This window comes from Tachysurus vachellii, chromosome 16 (assembly GCF_030014155.1).
Source record: "Tachysurus vachellii isolate PV-2020 chromosome 16, HZAU_Pvac_v1, whole genome shotgun sequence".
Taxonomy (NCBI): Eukaryota; Metazoa; Chordata; class Actinopteri; order Siluriformes; family Bagridae; genus Tachysurus; species Tachysurus vachellii.
In genome coordinates this window covers 3,568,251-3,587,556 of record NC_083475.1, presented here as the reverse complement: position 1 = coordinate 3,587,556, position 19,306 = coordinate 3,568,251, and the positions used below count along the sequence as shown (strand labels likewise).

The window sequence follows — 19,306 nt, the reverse complement described above, 5'->3', positions numbered from 1 at the left end:
GCTTAAGCCACAGTAATGGCATGGAACTCTTACTTAAATCATCAAGATTTATCAAAATAAACCAGGCTTTTCCTTTATCCACCTTGATGGAACACCTCCAGTCTATTCTTGAGAACAAAAACATATGAACAAATAAAATACCTAAACTGTGTTTTCCTCTTCATCCTCACTGGTGTCTGGACTACTGAAGCCACTTGGATCTTCTGCTTCAACATGTAGAAGGACAGAGGCCTCAGGACCTAAAGCAGTCTTGTACTGTTGGAGGACAACTTGCAACCGTTCTGACACCTCTGACAGTCGTCTTCTTAAGAGACAGCAAAGTCCCTCATTTCCCTTGTCTACATCTCAAAATACAAAGGAGATTACATTAAAAGACAAACTGCTTGTTAAGATTGCTTAATGAGGCCAAAGAACTTCAATGGACTTAAAAGATTTCATCCATTCAAATCTACATACCAGGATGGTTGGCATATTTTAATGTGTATCGTTGCCATGGTAATAGAAATAGGTGTGTTTGATGATGCTGAATTCAATATTCAAAATTCTTTTGTTAATTTCTCCTTTTATGTAACAGCCACAGTACAACAAATACAACAAATCTATCAAGCAAATGTGAAACGCTTTAAAACCTTACTGACTTGTTACCATCGCAAATTATAATCCCCATTTGTGGCAAAAAGAGCAATAACCCTTCTACTCCATTCAAATTGTGTGGCTGAGACTGATAATGTTTATTTATTTTTTTCCATTTGAAATTCATACTTTAAATGGATAGCGGTTTTATTCAACTTACCCTCCTCAGTCATCTTGTTCTTGAGAACCACTGCCAGGCTCTGCAACCATGTGCAGTGTTGTGCCATCTCCAGAACCAAAATGCTTTTTTCCTCTTGCAGTCGCATCTCCAACATCACTTGGTCATGCAATTGCTTCTTGATTGAAATGTTGGCTAAGAATCAATAACAGTTGTATGTATGCATGAGACAATCTTGCATAATGGCATTGCAATGTTTTTTAACTATAAATGTACCTTTTCAAGTTGATACATAATAAAAAAAACTGAAAAAACACACAAACTAAATGAATATTACAACACTCAATATGTTGCATGCATGTAACATTGATTGTTGTAATATTCATTTAGTTTGTGTGTTTTTTCAGTATAGTCTATACAGCAGAACTGTAAATAAATTCGTGAGAAGCTTCTGGAAACTGACATACCACTGCCATGAACCTCCCATGGCCATATTTGAGACACATTGCTCTCTCCATTAAGGGAATGCTCCACAGTAGCTACATCTATGTTTGTGGCAGAGTCTTGTACAAGACCATTGTATTTCTGGATCTCCTGAAGGAGGAGCTTTTTGTCTTCTGCCAGCTTCCTTCGAAGGCGATGGCGAAACTTGCTGCTGTCTACAAAAACATGAAGTACAGGGATAGAAGTTTGTGACTGATCAATAAGAAAAAATTATATAGCTCCCAAAATATGAAAGCAAAACTGCAGTACTGCAAAACTGGTAACTGAAAACTGAAGCATGTGAAAATTCTAATTTACTTTGGCAAACCGGTAACTCAAAAGGTGTAGTGTGTAACATTTAGGGTGATCTATTGGTAAGAATGATTATATATATATAGCATTACTTTATATACACACACTTTATGTAATTACTTTCTTAAAAATAAATAAATGAATAAATAAAAAGTATAATACTATTTGTATTTCTATGTATTTGTTGGTTGAGTAGGATGCATACAGTACAGTAGCTTGATTTTATCAATTTTTATATTATACATTTATACCATTCTGGCGGTAGAGGGTTTGCTTCCGCTGCCTCACACTAAGGTAAAGCCCCTCAATTGACTGCTGAAGTCCTCTGTGTGTGGTGCCTTGACTGGCATGAGATGTATCTGGTGTCTCTGTAGAATTAATAGTGAAAACAAATTCACTGTTAAAACACAGAACTGTTTCAGTGTTTGAATTTATACATAAAACTCATTTGAATCCAACTTCATTGAACTTGGTATGTGCATTTCCTGCAGGGAAACTGGAACATAAAATAAACCAGACATATATATGTGGCATAACATTGGATGGTGGTCTTTGGTGGCAGGTGATGTCACCAACTGTTGTAATCCAGCGATGATCAATCAAACTTAAAATTTCAAATAGTAGTAAAAAGGAAATTTGTTGTTTCTTTTATTTGGTCATGCTTACCATCAGCTGCCCATTCCTTCACATCAGAGAGCCACTGTGACACCAATTCATCTGTGCAGTGTAGCTCTGTTTTGAGTTCATCTAGCCTTGCAGTCTCATCCTGGAGTCTCTGACAAGTCTGATAAACAGTGTTAATACAATAAGCAGGATTAAAACTTGCCAAGTGCACACAACAAAAGGACTCGCAAAACAATTAACAGTAGACTTACCTTCACATATCTTGTGGAAAGTGCCTGATGTAGAGAGAGACTTTTTTTGTGGTTCCACCCCACTGCGTGCAAAGTAACCATGTCCACCCGTGCTGTTGAAAGCAAATAATGAGGTTATGATGCTTAATCTAATAAAAGTATTTAGGAATTTTGCAAACACTCTGATCACCTGCTTTGGACATATATTTGGTAGTCAGGGCACAACGTGACAGGTAGCTGTTCACTTGCTCCACCTCCTCTCCGGCTGTTGTTCCTGCTCCTTCCTGGTTCCTACCACTCCATTTAATCTGTTAGTAAAGGGTGGAAGAAATTCAAATCAATTCAAGTCAATTTTATTTATATATCCCTATATCACAAATTGCCTCAAAATGCTCTACAATCTGTACAAGAAATTGTAAAGCAAAAAGGCTACCTAGTATAGTAGCCTTTTCATTTCATATTATTAATGTGCGTGTAAACATTACAAATGTACATATGATGCAAATATATTATACATACCTCACACTTTGTAGCATGGGCTCGAGCATGCATTATGCTGAGGAAGGGTTTCATTTCGTTGAGCTCCTGAAGGGCAGGAAGGACTCGAGCAGCTTTCTCCAAGTATGGCCAATATTTGCAAGCCACATCCATAGCAAAGAATTTTGCCTTGGCTGGCATAAGCTCCTTTTGAAGATACAGGGGGTAGGCAAATATCTCCCCTCTGTACATATTAAGGGCCTTCAGAAGAAACCCATGGCGACACACAGCAACCTCCATCCCCTCTTCATCCAATTTGGAAGCCTTCCTTGACGTCTCCCTCGCTGCTGTCCACTGGGAGTCCCCACATGCGCCTCTTCCCTGTGTCTATGACACAAACAACAAATCAAATAAAAGCAATGGTGTCTTACAATATATAGCATTTATTCTCTCAATTTGATTTTAGAGTACTTGGTAGGCAGAAGTAGTTGAAGTGGGGAGGAAATCAAGGACGGACACAAGGTTAAATTAAGATAAATACTTGCATTTCTCACTGCTTTCTGTATGGTGTCGACAAATGTAGACACCACACTGTCTTCAGCCACAAAGAGCCCTTCAAAAAAACTAGGATCATCAGAGCTGAGAAAGAAAGAAAAATAGAGAATCCATCCATTACATATATAAAATAAATAAATCAATAAAAAGACTGAAACAAAAACCACCTTGTGTTTCGGTGAAAGCGATATAGCTTTCTGTTCCCATCGGCGGAAACAGCCAACATTTCCGGCGTGCAGGCTGGGCAGGTGAAAGGTGCACTACAGCAGAGCTGGTCTTCTTCAAAAGAAGCGTAGGAAAACTCCAAAAAGCTCCGCTGCAGTGCATCGCCGTTGATATGTCCATTCTGGAAGATATATAGAAAGAAATAGTATTTGTGATGTTGTCTGCTTATGGAAAGACATGTTATAATTAATAACAGTAATAACAATTACACTTACTCTTCCTCCACACTTAGTCCGATGCTCCAGCAGCTTTGCAAAGGCTTGTCTGGAGAATCCTGGAGCGATGACCTTGAGCTCCTGAAAGGAGCTCAGGAGGTCCAGTGTATACAGCGTTGAATTGCTGACAGAGGCTGGCCAATATCCACTCCTAAGGAGGTCCTTCGAATCAGGAGTCCACTGCTGCTGGCATGTTTGACATTCATATAGTGGCTGATGCAAGTCAAAACGCCCTTGGAACAAAAAAGTAATAAATAAACAAATAAACATTTATAAATAAATAAACATTTACCACATAATTTATTTTACAACAGTTCATTCTGCACATTGTGAATGGTTGAGAGACATTGCTTAAGTTCCTATAATCCCAGTATAGCACTCATACTTCTTGAGTATCACACCTACATTGTTTACATTTGTCTAATTCACCAAATTCCAAACAGCTGTGTCGATTGGACTTCATCCTGGAAGCAGGCAAAGGATGTTACTGCTTTGCAACAGCTAACTATTTTTTTTTGTTTCCAGAGGACAAAAATAAAAAAGATGACTGTATTTGTTCCAGTTAATGTCAATACCATGGGTGTTGACGGGCACAATGTCACAGCACACCAGTGTGAAAAACATCAAATCTAAAATAGAATTCTAAATAGTGTATATTGTTTTTACCATTGATGGTAATCAAAATCACTGGTTTGCCTGGTAATACAGTGAAGCTTGTGCCTTCACAGGAGCAGTCTGGCACCTTCACAGTTGGCAAAATGCAAGCTGGCAAAAAGAAAGAAAACCACTAATTTTGATTATCTGTAACTGGCTGCTGAAACACATGAACAGCAAAATTAAGACTTTCATGAGAATGTACCTTGTGTAGTATATTGTGCAGCGCACATATACTTATGTTAAATAGTGCCCGCTTAGAGGCGGAGGGATTTCCTGGGAGTGTGTGGTTCTGGATAGGTGAGTTTGACTGATGAAGGTTGTGGCCGGCACGGCGGTTGTTAAATAAAGAGTAAACAGTCTACTTGCCCGTTTTAATTCCTCTCACCTCAATGCATGTCATACATATATGTAATTGCAAAACGAAAATACTACATGGTGTCAGAAGTGGTCCAGTGCGCCGATTTTATTTTTTTTTGTTTGCCGGAGTTAGCCACGGACTTTTGCTAACGGCTACGCTAGCGGGAGCGAGCAGGCAGCTACGCTTGGAAGCGGTAAAGAGATTGATCAGTTTAAACTACCGTCCCCGCTCATGTTAGCAGGCAATATAAGCGAAAACTGGAGAAGATAGGAACAACGCTTCCAAATATACATGACTGCAAGTGGTGCTGCAGAAAAGGAAGCTAAAGTACAGGTGGCTATCTTACTGCATGCACTCGGAGAGGACGCTCTAGATGTATACAACACACTAAATGTTGCACAGGCGGATGAAGCAGAGCTAACAGTGGATGATATTTTATATGCATTCAAAACATATTGCCAGCCAAAGAAAAACACTGTGTTTGAAAGACATCAGTTTTGGGCTCATCCCATGGCAGAGTCAGTTGCCATTGAGAAATATGTGACTGAGTTGAGACAGAAAAGCAAGGACTGTGAATTCGGTGCATCAGAAAACGACATGATCAGAGACAAGATTGTATTCAGCTTGAATGATACACGGCTCAAAGAAAGACTGTTAAGAGAGTCTGATCTCACGCTTGAGAGAGCGATTGACATCTGCAGAGCAGCGGAGACTGCCAAAGCACAAATACAAGCAATGAGTACTACAACACAAGAAAGAGCAATACATGCGGTGAACAAGTCCAAAGACAGTCAACAGTGGAAACAAGGAAGAAAACCACAAGTACAAAGTGACAGCAAGAAAGTAAAGGGTCAAGTGTGCAGGAAATGTGGAAAGTCACATCAAACAAGGCTTTGCCCAGCATTTGGAGTCTTGTGCCGAAAGTGTGGTAAGCTCAATCACTACGCAAAGATGTGTGAGTCTACAAAAGCAACACATACGATGAAAATGCATAATTTGAGCTCAGAAATAGATTCACTTTTCATTGGGACAGTGAACATAGACCACCTACGCGCTAAAAGAGACAATTCCTGGTATGCTGACATAGATGTAGGAAGCATGTCGGTTAAGTTCAAGTTAGGCACAGGAGCAGAAACAAATGTACTACCGCAGGCTGTGTACAAAACACTGATGAGAAAAGTCAAGCATGAAAAACGAGTAAACCTGCAACTGAAACCGACAAATACAGTGTTGGTGGCGTACGGTGGAGTTAAACTGAAACCGGAGGGAACAATCTCACTGGAGTGCTCCAATGCTCAAACCAAATCCAACCTGCTGTTTTATGTGTCAAACCACTCAGACATGGCTATCCTAGGCAAGGATGCATGTGAAGCATTAGGTCTAATAAAAAGGATGGACATTGATACGCTCGCAGTCAAGTACCCAACTACAAAAGACGAGCTGCTAAAGCAACATGCAAGTGTCTTTGAAGGACTTGGTGAGTTCTCAGGAGAACATCACATCCACATTGATCCTACAGTCACTCCTGTCATACATGGCTGCAGGAAAGTACCACTGGCAGTTATGGATAGACTGAGAGACACACTTGATGACCTGTTAAAAGCTGATGTTATTGAACAGGTGACTGAGCCAACAACATGGGTCAATAGTCTTGTGGTCACTGAAAAGAAAGACAAGAAGAAGCTGAGGGTTTGCCTAGATCCTACAGACTTAAATAAGGCCATTTTGAGACAGCATTACTCAATTCCCACAGCAGATGAGGTGTTGTGCAAACTTGCTGGTAAGAAAATCTTCACAGTGCTGGATGAGAAGGACGGCTATTGGCAAATAAAGCTCGACAAGGAGTCGTCACTATTGTGCACTTTCAACACACCATGGGGGCGCTATAGGTTTAAGCGCCTACCATTTGGAATTAAGTCGGCGAGTGAAGTTTTTCAGCAGCGCAACTGTGAGACATTTGGGGACATCACAGGTGTTCATATAATTGCTGATGACATGATTATCGCTGCATCCACAGAAAATGAACACGACGAAATTCTGCAAAAAGTGATGACGAGAGCAAACGAAGCTAATGTCAAATTTAACAAAGAGAAAATCCAATACAAGGTGAACAGTGTCAAATATATGGGTCATTTTGTGACATCAGAGGGTGTCAAGGTGGACGCTGCAAAAGTTAAGGCAATAGTAGACATGCCATCCCCCACAGACAGACCTGCACTGCAACGCATGCTTGGGATGATCAAGTATCTCGCACAATACATACCCGGAGAAGCGACAGCCACAGCGCCGCTGAGACAACTGCTGAGAAAGGACAGTGTATGGCAATAGCAACATGAACATGAGGAAGCCGTAAAGAACCTAAAAAATGCGCTCGTAACAGCCCCTGTTCTTAAATTCTTTGACCCAAAGAAAGCTGTCGTGATACAAGCAGATGCATCCAAGGACGGTCTAGGCGCATGTCTAATGCAAGAGGGACATCCTATCGCCTATGCATCCAGAGCTCTAACTGACACAGAGAAAAACTATGCACAGATAGAGAAGGAGCTTCTGGCTATTGTGTTTTCAGTGAAACGTTTTCATCAATACGCCTATGGAGTCAAGGTCAACGTGCAGTCGGATCACAAGCCTTTGGAAGCAATCTTAAGAAAGCCACTTGGAACAGCTCCGTCCAGACTTCAGCGGATGCTACTTCAGCTGCAACGCTACGACCTGAATGTAATCTACACGCCAGGCAGAGAGCTACTAATAGCAGACACACTCTCACGAGCAACGACACATGAGCAACAGAGACAGGATGATATATTTGATGAAAAAGTGATCTATGCCCTTGAGCCAACAGAGGCCTTGAGCCCAGAGACTCTGATGCAGTTAAAGCATGAGACACAAAACGACGTCATATTACAAATATTGCTGGACATTCACAGGCACGGTTGGCCACATCACAGAAAACAAGTTGACAGAAAAGTGACACAATACTGGCCTATTAGACACTCGGTGTCAATAAGAGAAGGAATAATGTTTGCGGGAGACAGAATTATTCTACCGAGTAAAATGAGGTCAGACATGTTACAGAGGCTGCATGCGGCACATCAAGGTATGCAATGCACCAAAGCTCTAGCCAGAGTACACTGGTATTGGCCAGGTATGACAAGAGACATTGAGAAAATGGTGGAGTCATGTGCAACTTGCCAGCAGTTCCAGCCTCGCCATCAGAGGGAGCCGATGATCTCACATGAAATCCCAGAGCTTCCTTGGCTGAAAGTAGGAGCTGACATATTTGAAATCAATGGTCACTCATTTCTTCTGGTTGTGGATTATTTTTCCAAATACCCGGAAGTACAAAACATCAGTGACAAGACGACACAAACAGTTGTTAACAAGATGAAATCGATATTTGCCAGAATGGGTATACCTAAAGAGATTGTGTGCGACCATATGCCTTTTGCAAGCCAAGACATGAGAAAGTTCGCCACAGCATGGGGAATTAAGCTCACTCACTCCAGCCCAGGCTATGCGCAGTCAAATGGCCTGGCGGAGAGAACTGTGAAGACTGTTAAGCATCTGTTAAAGAAGGCCAAACAAACCAACACTGACCCATTTCTAGCACTTCTAACTCTCAGGAACACACCCGTCACAGGTATGGGTTATTCTCCTGCACAACTGCTTATGGGCAGGGTCCTGAGCAGCACTTTACCCAGCTCAAGCACAGTGCTCCAACCTGCAGTACCAACTAATGCACATTCTACTCTTCAGGACCTCCAAAGAAGACAGCGTGCTTATTACAACAGAGGCACAAAGAAACTTCCGTTGCTGTCGTCGGGTGGGACTGTTCACATGCAAACTGAACGAGGATGGCGTCCTGCTGTTGTCATGGCGACGCGTGCTGAACCGCGTTCCTACGACGTAGTGACATCTTCAGGACAACAGTACAGACGCAACAGGAGACACCTAAGGAAGACACCTAGCGACGTTCAGGTGTACACTGAACCGGACAGTCTTGAGGATGAGATAGACAGCACCCCGGTCGCTCCTACCGGTGCTGATGAGACTGCGTGTGTGCAATCTTCTTCTCCTCCACAGATACGTCAAACCAGAAGTGGCCGAGTTATTAGGCCACCGGTGAGATTCAAGGACTATGTGTTAAGCCAATGAGTGCATACAATACGTATGTTGTGCGTATGTTGTGTGTATTAAAAAAAAAAAGAAGAAGAAAAGAGGTCATGGTACTGTAGCTGATGGTGCAACTTATCATGCAGCATGAATGTTAAGTGTCCTCATATTATTTCTAAAGCTAAATACAAGGATGTTCTCTCTTACCCTCCTTAGGTCTTCACACGTCCTGCATGTCTCAGCGAGCTTCTTCTCCATCACCTCCACTGTACCTTCATCTCACTGCACTCGGACTGCAGGATCCTCAGCTGCTGTTTTGCTCCATCACATTCCTAAAACACAGCCATGAACAAAAAGAACAGATAAATGTTCACATCTACAATGTGTTAACTCTATTCACAATAAACACTAGCATCTTAAACTAAACGTTTGTTTATTTTATTAAACTACATATAACCTGTGGAGTAACTCATCATGACTTTATGATCTATTATTTCTAAATGAACTTACTCTTGTTATCTCTTTACACGTTATCCGGGACACAGCGAGCTCTCTGTCCAACTCCTGCACTGAGTCTTGTAGAGTTTCCACATCAGACCTCAGACTGGAGTTCTCGTCTTCCACTTGGCTTATGTACACCATCGCTTCCTCATATTTCTCCTTGACTGCAGTTAGACTCCTGGAAATGTAACAACTGAAGCTGTTTGGCTTTGTTTACTGTTACACACACATTCAGACATGTTCGAGGTGTCGACTGTCAGAACCGCCTGAAAAGGTTTGTGGACAAGAACACATGAGAGGAAAAACATACCCTTAGTGTCATGAGCTTCTCCTTACGCTTTGCCTTCTTCTCGTCAAGTTTGTTCTGCACATATTTGCAGATTTTCTGCTCTACTTCATATTTCTGAAACACAGCCATGGTGAAAAAGAAGTTCACATGTTAGTGCTTAATGCTCACTGACAACAGGCCACTTCCTGATTAACAATAATTAAAAATACAGTTTTTTAATAGAAGAAGCCACCTTCATTTTGTCACATATACTTTACAGCACAATGAAAATCTTTCTTTGCATATCACAACTTTGGAGCTTGGGGTCAGAGCACAGGGTCAGCTATGATACAGCAGCCCTGAGGCAGAGAGGGTTAAGGGCCTTGCTCAAGGGGGAACTGTGACAGCTTAGCAGTAGTGGAGCTTGAACCCCAATCCTCTGATCAACAACCCAGAGCTTTAACTGCTTGAGTCACCACTGTTTTTATTTCACTCAGTTAAATAAAGCCTGTGAAGTAACTTGCTATGTAGCATGAAAGTCAAGCTTCCTCACATTATTACTAAAGGAAGTGTTTAAGGATTTTCTCACTCACCCTCTTTGCCTCAATACACTCTGTGCGTGTCTCACACAGAAGGTGACCCAGCTGCTGCATTGAGCCTTGCAGTGTGTCCACCCTGGACATCAGCTTGGACTTCTCCTTCTCCAGCTGGGCATTCGTCTTCATCGCTTGCTTGTATTTCCTCTAAGCTTCAGGCAGAGAGACCTGGAAATTCAATAACAGAAGCATGTTATTTACATCTACACATTCAGACACTCCAGAGTACAACATGTTGCTCATCAGAACAGTTTCAAAAACCTTTTGAGAGGAAAAAGGTTAATACCATTATTAACTCATCATTAATGTCTCTTCATACTGGGACTGCAGGATGCTGTAAGCCTCCTCTGCTCGCTCACCATCCTACAACACACAGGGGTTTAACAATACAGTCAGATTCCAAGTTGTGCTTCTCATATTTATATTTTCCTCACAGACACAACACATGCTCGTCATATTTCTAGCTACTGAATATGAGCTTCTTTTCTCAATAGCTGTACAGTGAGTTTCTTCTAACACACCTTGTTGTTTCTCTCACACTCGCTGTGTCTCACAGAGCAGTTCCTCCAGCTCCCTCACTCGCTCCTCCAGGTTGGAGCTCTCTCTATCCACAGGAGCACCGGACACCTTGTCCGTCTGATTCTTCTCCTCATCCTCACTCAGACAATCCTGAAATACACCATGTGACTGGGATTGACTTTTACACACACATTCAGACATGTTGAGGACTGACAGCGAATTCAGGGAGACTGAACAGTACTAAAGAACAATGAACAAACACACAAACACTTTTGGAGACTATGCTGAGATTTACTGAGGACTGGTGTGAAAGATAAAAAAAAAGGGGTCGATTCTTTCTAGCGAACGTGAAGAGCCGACTCCCGTCGAGAGTCGAATCTTCAGCCGTACAGACCGTTCAATCCACGCAGGCGGAGGCAGGACTTTATTTTGATGGGCACACCATGCGGCCAATCACATGCGAGGAGCGACTAGGATCATACCATTATGTGAAAGAAGGAAGGGGGCAGCGTGTGTAGTGGTACAGGCCAGGTACACAGAGAGACAGAGAGAGACAAACAAGAAACCTCTGCAGCTCCAGCCACAAACAGCAGGGGGCGCAGTGGAATCAGAATCAGAAAGAGCTTTATTACCAGGCATGTTTTCGCATGCGAGAATTTGTTTTAGTGACAGAAGCGCCACATTGTAACAGAATGACATATACTATATAGGCAAAATTGTATGTACATATGTACAGGTTGAAATGTGCAATTAAAATATACATATACAAATATAGGCAATTTGTATGTACAGATTGTTATGTTTTTATCCAAATAAAAGACACGAGCTTCGTCATTAACGCAACGTTTATTGATAACTCGTTAGCACTCTTCAGTACCGCATGTTGCTTATATCTCCGGTGTTCCATCATCTAACGTCCGGTCGGGAAACAAGCAAACCGGAACTAATAATGTTATCAGACATAACATCACACAGATGTGCAAGTGTGAAATTGTGCAATTGAAATATACAATATGTATAATTCGAAGATCTGCAGTCTGACAGCGAATGAAAGTTATTAAATATCTGAATTGTATCGCTGAACTCGGGTTAAACAGCCCGTCAGTTAAGGGCAGATGTTGTGAAATTCATTGTGTTTACCTGAAAAACAGTAAAACTCCGGTCATATGGTGAGGAGACATTTTAGTGAACAAGGTTAACTAGTGTAAACTACAGAACATATCACACCTTTAAATAATCATCAAAACAAACCCTGAAGTGACAAAACACAACAATCTGTGGGAATGGGTCTGAAATTGATGTAGTGGGCTGGGAAGCAATGAAAAGACATTTTAAGGCCATATGGATATCATTAAAATATATACTTACACTTCCAGTCCAAAGGTTTTACACTAACAGACAAATATCTCAATCACTCTAATCACTCATCACACTTCATAATAAGCTCAGACTAATCTACATGTATATTAACTTGTTCATTGAATCTTACAGTATTACACCACTTTTTATTGCACTTTTACTCACCTTTACATTTGTCAATCCATTTCCTACGTTCACCAAAAGAGCCGGTTCAAAGAGTCGACTCAACCCTGAAAGACACATGACTCTTTCTTCCGAAAGTGAAAGTGTTTCTCCCTCCGAATCGACTCCATTTTGTGAAGCGTTTGTAAAAGTTAAAACATGTTTATCAGCAGCAGAAACTGTGATATTAATGTCAGGACAAGGCCTGTTGACTAAAGGTAAGTTATTTGATTATTTGATGGACTTTGTGTTAGGAGAATGTGGATATATTGTATATTAAATGTAGCATGACGTATGTACTGCAGGGCTCTCAAGTTTTGAAGACAGGCAAGGGTAACAGGGGAGACGCGTTTGATTCCTGCCTGGTTCCATAGAGACAGCGGTGCAGCAAATTAAATATATGATTTTTCTGCGTGAGAAATACAATGTGTGGTGGGGGAGCGTGACAAAAAACTGAAATGAGGGTCTGTCACGCTCAGTGCGTGACACTTGAAAGCCCTGGTACTGTACAGACCTTTCAGCTTCCTCTCTTCACTTTACGGGGAATTAAACATTACACTGTTTGGGGAATCCTAGTTTTATCAGTCTGAGTCTGTGTGTATTTCAGTGTTCTATTCTCGTCTCAGTAAAACAAATAAAACACTGAAATAACTGATCAGAATGTGTGTGTGTGTGTGTGTGTGTGTGTGTGTGTGTGTGTGTGTGTGTGTGCGCGCGCGCGTGTGACTCTGATCATGATAAAACACTGAAATACAGTAACTGAATGGTGATGAGAATGTGAGAGTTCAGTCCTTGTGTCACCGATCACTCAATACTATAAAAACAGGATATTTTAAACTAAAGGAGCAGCATTTTTCTTTAAGAATAAAGATGTGAAAATGATTGTGCACATTTGTTTGTGTGTTTTCTAGGAGTGTGATAGATTCCATCATATATCAGACTCTTCAGGACTCAGCTGTGTGTTTGTGTAAACTTTACTAATATTTAAAGATGGAGACTCCTGATCTGGACACAGATAATGTTTCTACACCATCAAACAACCGGTAATTTACAACATCCTTGTGTTCTAGTCATTAAATATTCACATCAAAATTATTATTAGTAAATATGAAATGATTTAACCAAATGTTTTACTATTACAGTATATAACTATACACATCTAACAGTCACTAATTCACAGTAAAAATGTATTGTGTAATGTAAGTAAAATAAAGAGTTTATATAAGGCCATCCTTAAAAATATTTTGGTTTGCAGTAACAGAAAAAAAAAAAAAAAAAAAAAAAAGGGTCGGTAGGTAGGTCTATTTTTTTTTCAAGTTTCAATGTTTAAAAAAAAAAAAGTACAATTTTGGTGATGGTGATTACGTAGGTATGACTTTAAAAAAAGTTAACATATCGTGACGTCACTGACTGGGTCTTCATCCTGTGCCTTCGGTCGCATCATTGCAAACCTTATTTTGATGCTTATTTTAGATGTATTATGGTGCCCGAACCCGTTAATATTATTTTATTGCTTTTGTATTAGTTGTTTGAAGAGTAAAAAAAAAAGTTGGTATTAACGCAAATTTACAACCGGCAAGTAGGTCAGACTTAAAGCAAAAAAATAAATAAATAATTGAGTCGGTTCTAAATTGACAGGGTCGGTCGGGTTACGGCAAACAAGAATATTTTTAAGGATGGCCTAAATGACTAAATGACTGTATATAATGTTGTACAGTAAACTCCAGAGAAAGTTATCAGAATCACCAACACACAGCTGTATCTCCATGAAGAGTGACTGGTCTATGAGTCTTCCTCCTGGGTTTAAAGATGGAGACTCATCACTTCTACACAGGTAACGTCTCCTCACTGTTAATGTCACTGCTAAAGTCACACTTAAGGGAAATTTAACTAGATAAACAGGATTACAAACTAAATGCTAAAATACTGATTATGATGGTCATTGCAGTCTAAACCTATTTTATTCTTAAATAAATGCTATTTTGATGAAACACATGTTGCTGCCTCACAGTTCCAGGGTCCCCAGTGGCTGTCTGTGTGGAGTTTCACATGTTCCCTCCTTCTCCATGTAGGTTTCCTTCAGGTTCTCTAGTTTCCTCCCACCTCACAAACACATACCAGTAGGTGGACTCGTGAAGATTAATTGCCCCTACTGTATGTGTGATGGACTGGTGCCACATACAGGATGTAGTGTTATACTGGTTATAGTTAGTGATTTTATACCTGTGAACCTTTCTGACATGATTTCTTAGAAAATGTATCTGTATTTGTATCTGTTTAGAACACATTACCTGTTCATTCAGAGTGATGGATTCAGTCACACCCCAACAGACACACAGAAATAAACCTAGAATAACTAGAGTTAAAATAGGAACAGAGATTTTTCTGCAGTTTCATAATGTTCCATAGCCATGTGGTATTAAGTACAGAGAAAACTACCACTACTGTAGTGTGAATTGATGAAATTATCAACTACAATTTTCATTCACAGTGATCTACAGAAGACAGGAAACAGAAGAGAAATGAAGATCACAGATACAGGGTAAGATAGAAACCAACATGACTGTGACACTGACACACTGATATTATAAACCTCTCTGCTGTTATTAACTACAGAGTGATTAGATTATAGAAAACATACAGTAGATGAAGGAAAACACAGTGAAAACATCATAAAGACCTATATGTGGTGACCAGTCAGAAAATAGTCATCTTAATGTCTAATCATTAAAGTCCATGTCTCAACACATCTGATCTCCATATCACAGGCACGACCCAGAATCTGCTGCTTTAAATGAATTTCAGAAAAACTTCCAATTAAATCTGATGAAGAAGTTTCAGTGTTTGAATGGAGTGATAATGAACCTGGGAACACAAACACTCCTGAATGAGATCTACACAGAGCTCTACATCACAGAGGGAGACAGTGGAGTAGTCAATAATGAACATGAGGTGAGACAGATCGAGGCAGAATCCAGGAGAACAACAAAAGAGGAAACACCAATCAAATGCAATGACATCTTTAAGCCTTTATCTGAACAAGACAAACCCATCAGAACTGTGCTGACAAAGGGAGTCGCTGGCATCGGAAAAACAGTCTCTGTGCAGAAGTTCATACTGGACTGGGCTGAAGGGAAAGCAAATCAGGACGTCCACCTCATATTTCCACTTCCTTTCAGAGAGCTAAACTTGATGACGGGCCAGACACTGAGTCTGATGGAGCTCCTTCATGTCTTTTTTAAGGAAACAAAAGAAACAGAAATGTTCAGTTTGGAAAAGGTTATGTTCATTTTTGACGGATTGGACGAGTGTCGTTTTCCTCTAGATTTCCGGAACACAGTAAGTGTGTGTGATGTAACTGAATCAGCATCAGTGCCTGTGCTGCTGATAAACCTGATCAAAGGTAATCTGCTTCCCTCTGCTCTCATCTGGATCACCTCCAGACCTGCAGCAGCTGATCAAATCCCCTCTGAGTGTGTGGATCGAGTCACAGATGTACGAGGGTTCAATGACCCACAGAAGGAGGAGTACTTCAGGAAGAGGATCAGTCATCAGAGCCTGGCCAATAACATCATCACACACCTGAAGTCATTAAGAAGCCTCTACATCATGTGTCACATCCCAGTCTTCTGCTGGATTTCTGCCATTGTTCTAGAGAGAATGTTGGGTGAAGCAGAGAGTGGAGAGATCCCCAAGACTCTGACTCAAATGTACACACACTTCCTCATCATTCAGACAAACATCATAAGAGAAAAATACTCAAAGAAGCAGGAGAGTGATGAAGAAATGCTTCTTAAACTGGGACAACTGGCTTTTCAGCAGCTGAAGAAAGGGAACCTGATCTTCTATGATGAAGACCTGAGAGAGTGTGGTATTGATGTGAGAGAAGCAGCAGTGTACTCAGGTGTGTGTACTCAGATCTTCAGAGAGGAGTTTGGACTTCACCAGAGTAAAGTGTACTGCTTTGTTCATCTGAGTGTTCAGGAGTATCTCGCAGCTCTGTATGTGCAACTGACCTTCATGAAAGAGAAGAGAAATGTTCTTATTCACAATCAAGATTCTAACAGGTGGATGAAAAAAAATACTATATCACATGTACACAAGATTGCAGTAGCTCAGACTTTAGAAAGTCAGACTGGACATCTGGACCTTTTCCTTCGCTTCCTTCTGGGTCTCTCACTGGAGTCCAATCAGAAACTCTTACATGCTTTAGTAATACAGACAGGAAGTAGCTCCAGGGGCACAGAGGAAACCGTTCAGTACATTAAGGAGATTATCAGTGAAGATCTTCCTACAGAGAAATCCATTAATCTGTTCCACTGTCTGAATGAACTGAGTGATAATTCTCTAGTGGAGGAAATCCAACTCTACCTGAAATCTGGAAAACAAAGTAAACTTTCTTCTTCACAGCTGTCTGCTCTGGTGTTTGTGTTACTGACATCAGCACAGGAGCTGGATGAATTTGACCTGAGTAAATATACCAATTCAGATAACATAACAGAAGATGTTGTTCTGAAGATGATGCCTGTGATTACAGCATCCAGTAAAGCAATGTAAGTAAACCTGAATATATCTATATACTGTTACAGTGTTAGAGAGAAACTGAACACACTCAAATATGGACTTTGGGATGTTCTGACCTGAAGGTGATACAGAGTGGGGTTAATGTAAATAGATAAATTAGGGAATAAAACTGCATTAATAAATGAATTATACTGAATGGCAGCTATTAAACATGTAGAAGCAGGTGATTACATTTAAGAGAGTTTTGAAGTTTCATAATTACAACTTATTTTAATATCTGGTTAATGCTGGTTTTATGTTGGATGTTTGATGTATATTTAACACACCTGTGTACCAAACATAAAGATCCATGTTTACTGCAGTAATGAAAAATTCTAATCCCCAAAATGTTTTTCTTCATTATTTAGGTTTTATTTGTGAGTTGGAAATGGTCTGTCATAGAAAGCTGACTTTGCAAATACTTCTACTCATTAGAGGAAACATTTTAATAATAATAATAATAATAATAATAATAATAATAATAATAATAATAATAATTAAAGACAGAGACGGAAGACTCTAGAGGCAGGAGGAAGCATCAATATAAAGAAAAGACTGTTGGACTTGGACAGGGTAGATTTTGAACCAATAAGGAGAACCTTTGAGAATTTTGAAAAAGTTGGAGGAAAACCAAGGGTTTATTTTATTTAAGCATCAATTGGTGAGACAGGAGTGTGCAAGAGCAGAGTCAAGTTTAGAGGACATATAAAATATATACCATATTTTATATACCACATTACTTTAATGTGTGAAACCGTATCAAAGGCTGCACTCAAATCTAACAGGACAAGAATTGTTGTCAGGTAGCAGGGGGGACTGGACCCAAAAATGCAGAACGCATACGATTCCCAATCAAATAGGTTTAATATAGAGAAGACAAGGGATAGTAGCAGTCACAGGGCTAAACAGAAATAACATCCCAAAAAATATGTTCCCCAACAAAATAATGCGGTTACAGGAATCCACAGAAAAAAACTGACCTGATAATTGGTCTGGGGGTGGAATCCAGATGACAGTCTGACTGAGGCTCCCAGTAGCCGACAAATCTCTCGCCAAAATCCAGATGTAAACTGGGGTCCTCAATCAGAGACTATGTCCCTATGCAAGCCATGCATTCAAAAGACGTGTTGGAGGAGGAGCAGAGCAGTTTCCCTGGCAGTAAGGGAGCTTGGGCAAAGATATAAAGCGCATCATCTTAGAGAACTGATCCATTACAGAGAGGATGGTGGTCTGGCTATCTGGGAGGGTTAATCCAGTAATAAAATCCACGGCAATGTGAGACTACGGTAGTTGAGGGAAAGGAAGAGGACGAAGGAACCCAGCAGGTAGAGTATGAAGGCTCTTGTGTTGAGCACAGGCAGTGCATGCCCCCACAAACTGGCGGACATCCCGGGGGAAGGTGGGCCACCAGAAATGCTGTTGAATGGTCGCCAAGGTGTGGGACACACCAGGCTGACAAAACAAAGGCGAGCAATTACACTGCTGGAGAACCTGGGAGCATAAACTATTAGGAATGAAAAGTCTGTTTGCAGGACAATTGCTGGGAGTGGCTTGCCCAGATGTGGCCTGACGGACCCTCCTCTCAATGTCCATTTGAAGAATCCGAACGGTCAATGATGTGGGAAGAACATTTGGTGCTAAAATCTTCCTCTTCTGGGGAGTGTATGCGTGAAAGAGCATCAGGTTTACTGTTCTTGGCTCTTGGGCGATAGGACAAGGTGAAGTTTAAACAACTGAAGAGGAGACTCCAGCAAGCTTGGCGTGGTTTCAGGCATTTGGCCGTTCTGAGATATTCCAAGTTGCGGTGGTCGGTCCAAACAATGAAAGGTTGATTCACCCCCTCCAACCAGTGATGCCAATCCACAAGGGCGAGCTTCACAGCCAGAAGCACCCGGTACCCAATGGCATAGTTCCATTCTGTCGGGGTGAGATGGTGAGAGAAGAAGGCACAAGGGTGCACCCGATTGTCCTTGGATGATCTCTGAGAGAGAATGGCTCCTACTTCCTGATTAGAAGCATCCACTTCCACGATAAACTGGAGGGCTGGATCAGGTAGAGTCAATATGGAGGCAGAGGTGAAGAGTTCCTTGAGCCTATTAAAAGCCAGCTCGGCCTCTGAGTTCCAGGTAAAGGTCTGAAGAGTGGAGGTGAGCCGATGAAGGGGGTGGCTACCGCAATGAAGCCCCGTATAAACCTCCGGTAAAAGTTGGCAAACCGTAAGAACCTCTGAAGCTCCTTGCGCAACCTCAGATGTGGCCACTCTTTGACCGCCGTAATATGAACCAGATACATCTGGATGCTGCCTACTGAAAGAACAAACCCCAGGAAGGTGGTCTGGGTG

The 19,306-nt window shown here is 41.0% G+C and overlaps 2 protein-coding genes across 9 annotated transcripts in view; one reads left to right on the top strand and one right to left on the bottom strand.

Annotated features, from left to right (window-relative positions):
• Positions 1-123: 123 nt before the first annotated feature.
• LOC132858865 (uncharacterized) lies at positions 124-12,465 on the bottom strand. 3 transcript variants are annotated; one of them, XM_060889402.1, is made up of 19 exons: positions 12,406-12,465; positions 10,884-11,031; positions 10,649-10,725; positions 10,360-10,530; positions 9,809-9,901; positions 9,508-9,676; positions 9,205-9,329; positions 4,539-4,637; positions 3,873-4,105; positions 3,600-3,778; positions 3,423-3,516; positions 2,920-3,264; positions 2,591-2,708; positions 2,422-2,513; positions 2,213-2,330; positions 1,798-1,914; positions 1,219-1,410; positions 794-946; positions 124-344 (listed from the first exon to the last, which is right to left on the bottom strand). In XM_060889402.1, the coding sequence occupies exons 10-19, from the start codon at positions 3,656-3,658 to the stop codon at positions 142-144; spliced, it is 1,491 nt and encodes a 496-aa protein (XP_060745385.1). In that variant the 5' UTR covers positions 3,659-3,778; positions 3,873-4,105; positions 4,539-4,637; positions 9,205-9,329; positions 9,508-9,676; positions 9,809-9,901; positions 10,360-10,530; positions 10,649-10,725; positions 10,884-11,031; positions 12,406-12,465; the 3' UTR covers positions 124-141. The 3 variants fall into 3 exon arrangements, with proteins under 3 accessions (XP_060745385.1, XP_060745387.1, XP_060745386.1); XM_060889404.1 differs by having other exon boundaries at positions 124-338; XM_060889403.1 differs by lacking the exon at positions 4,539-4,637.
• A 29-nt stretch (positions 12,466-12,494) lies between these two features.
• LOC132858830 (NACHT, LRR and PYD domains-containing protein 12-like) overlaps positions 12,495-19,306 on the top strand; it is a 291,009-nt gene continuing 284,197 nt past the window's right edge. For all 6 annotated transcript variants that reach the window (XM_060889337.1, XM_060889339.1, XM_060889341.1 and 3 more), the window contains exons 1-5: positions 12,495-12,620; positions 13,314-13,445; positions 14,120-14,236; positions 14,894-14,944; positions 15,171-16,955. In XM_060889337.1, the coding sequence (XP_060745320.1) occupies positions 13,393-13,445; positions 14,120-14,236; positions 14,894-14,944; positions 15,171-16,955 (2,006 nt within the window). In that variant the 5' untranslated portion in view covers positions 12,495-12,620; positions 13,314-13,392. The remainder of the gene's footprint in view (positions 12,621-13,313; positions 13,446-14,119; positions 14,237-14,893; positions 14,945-15,170; positions 16,956-19,306) is intronic.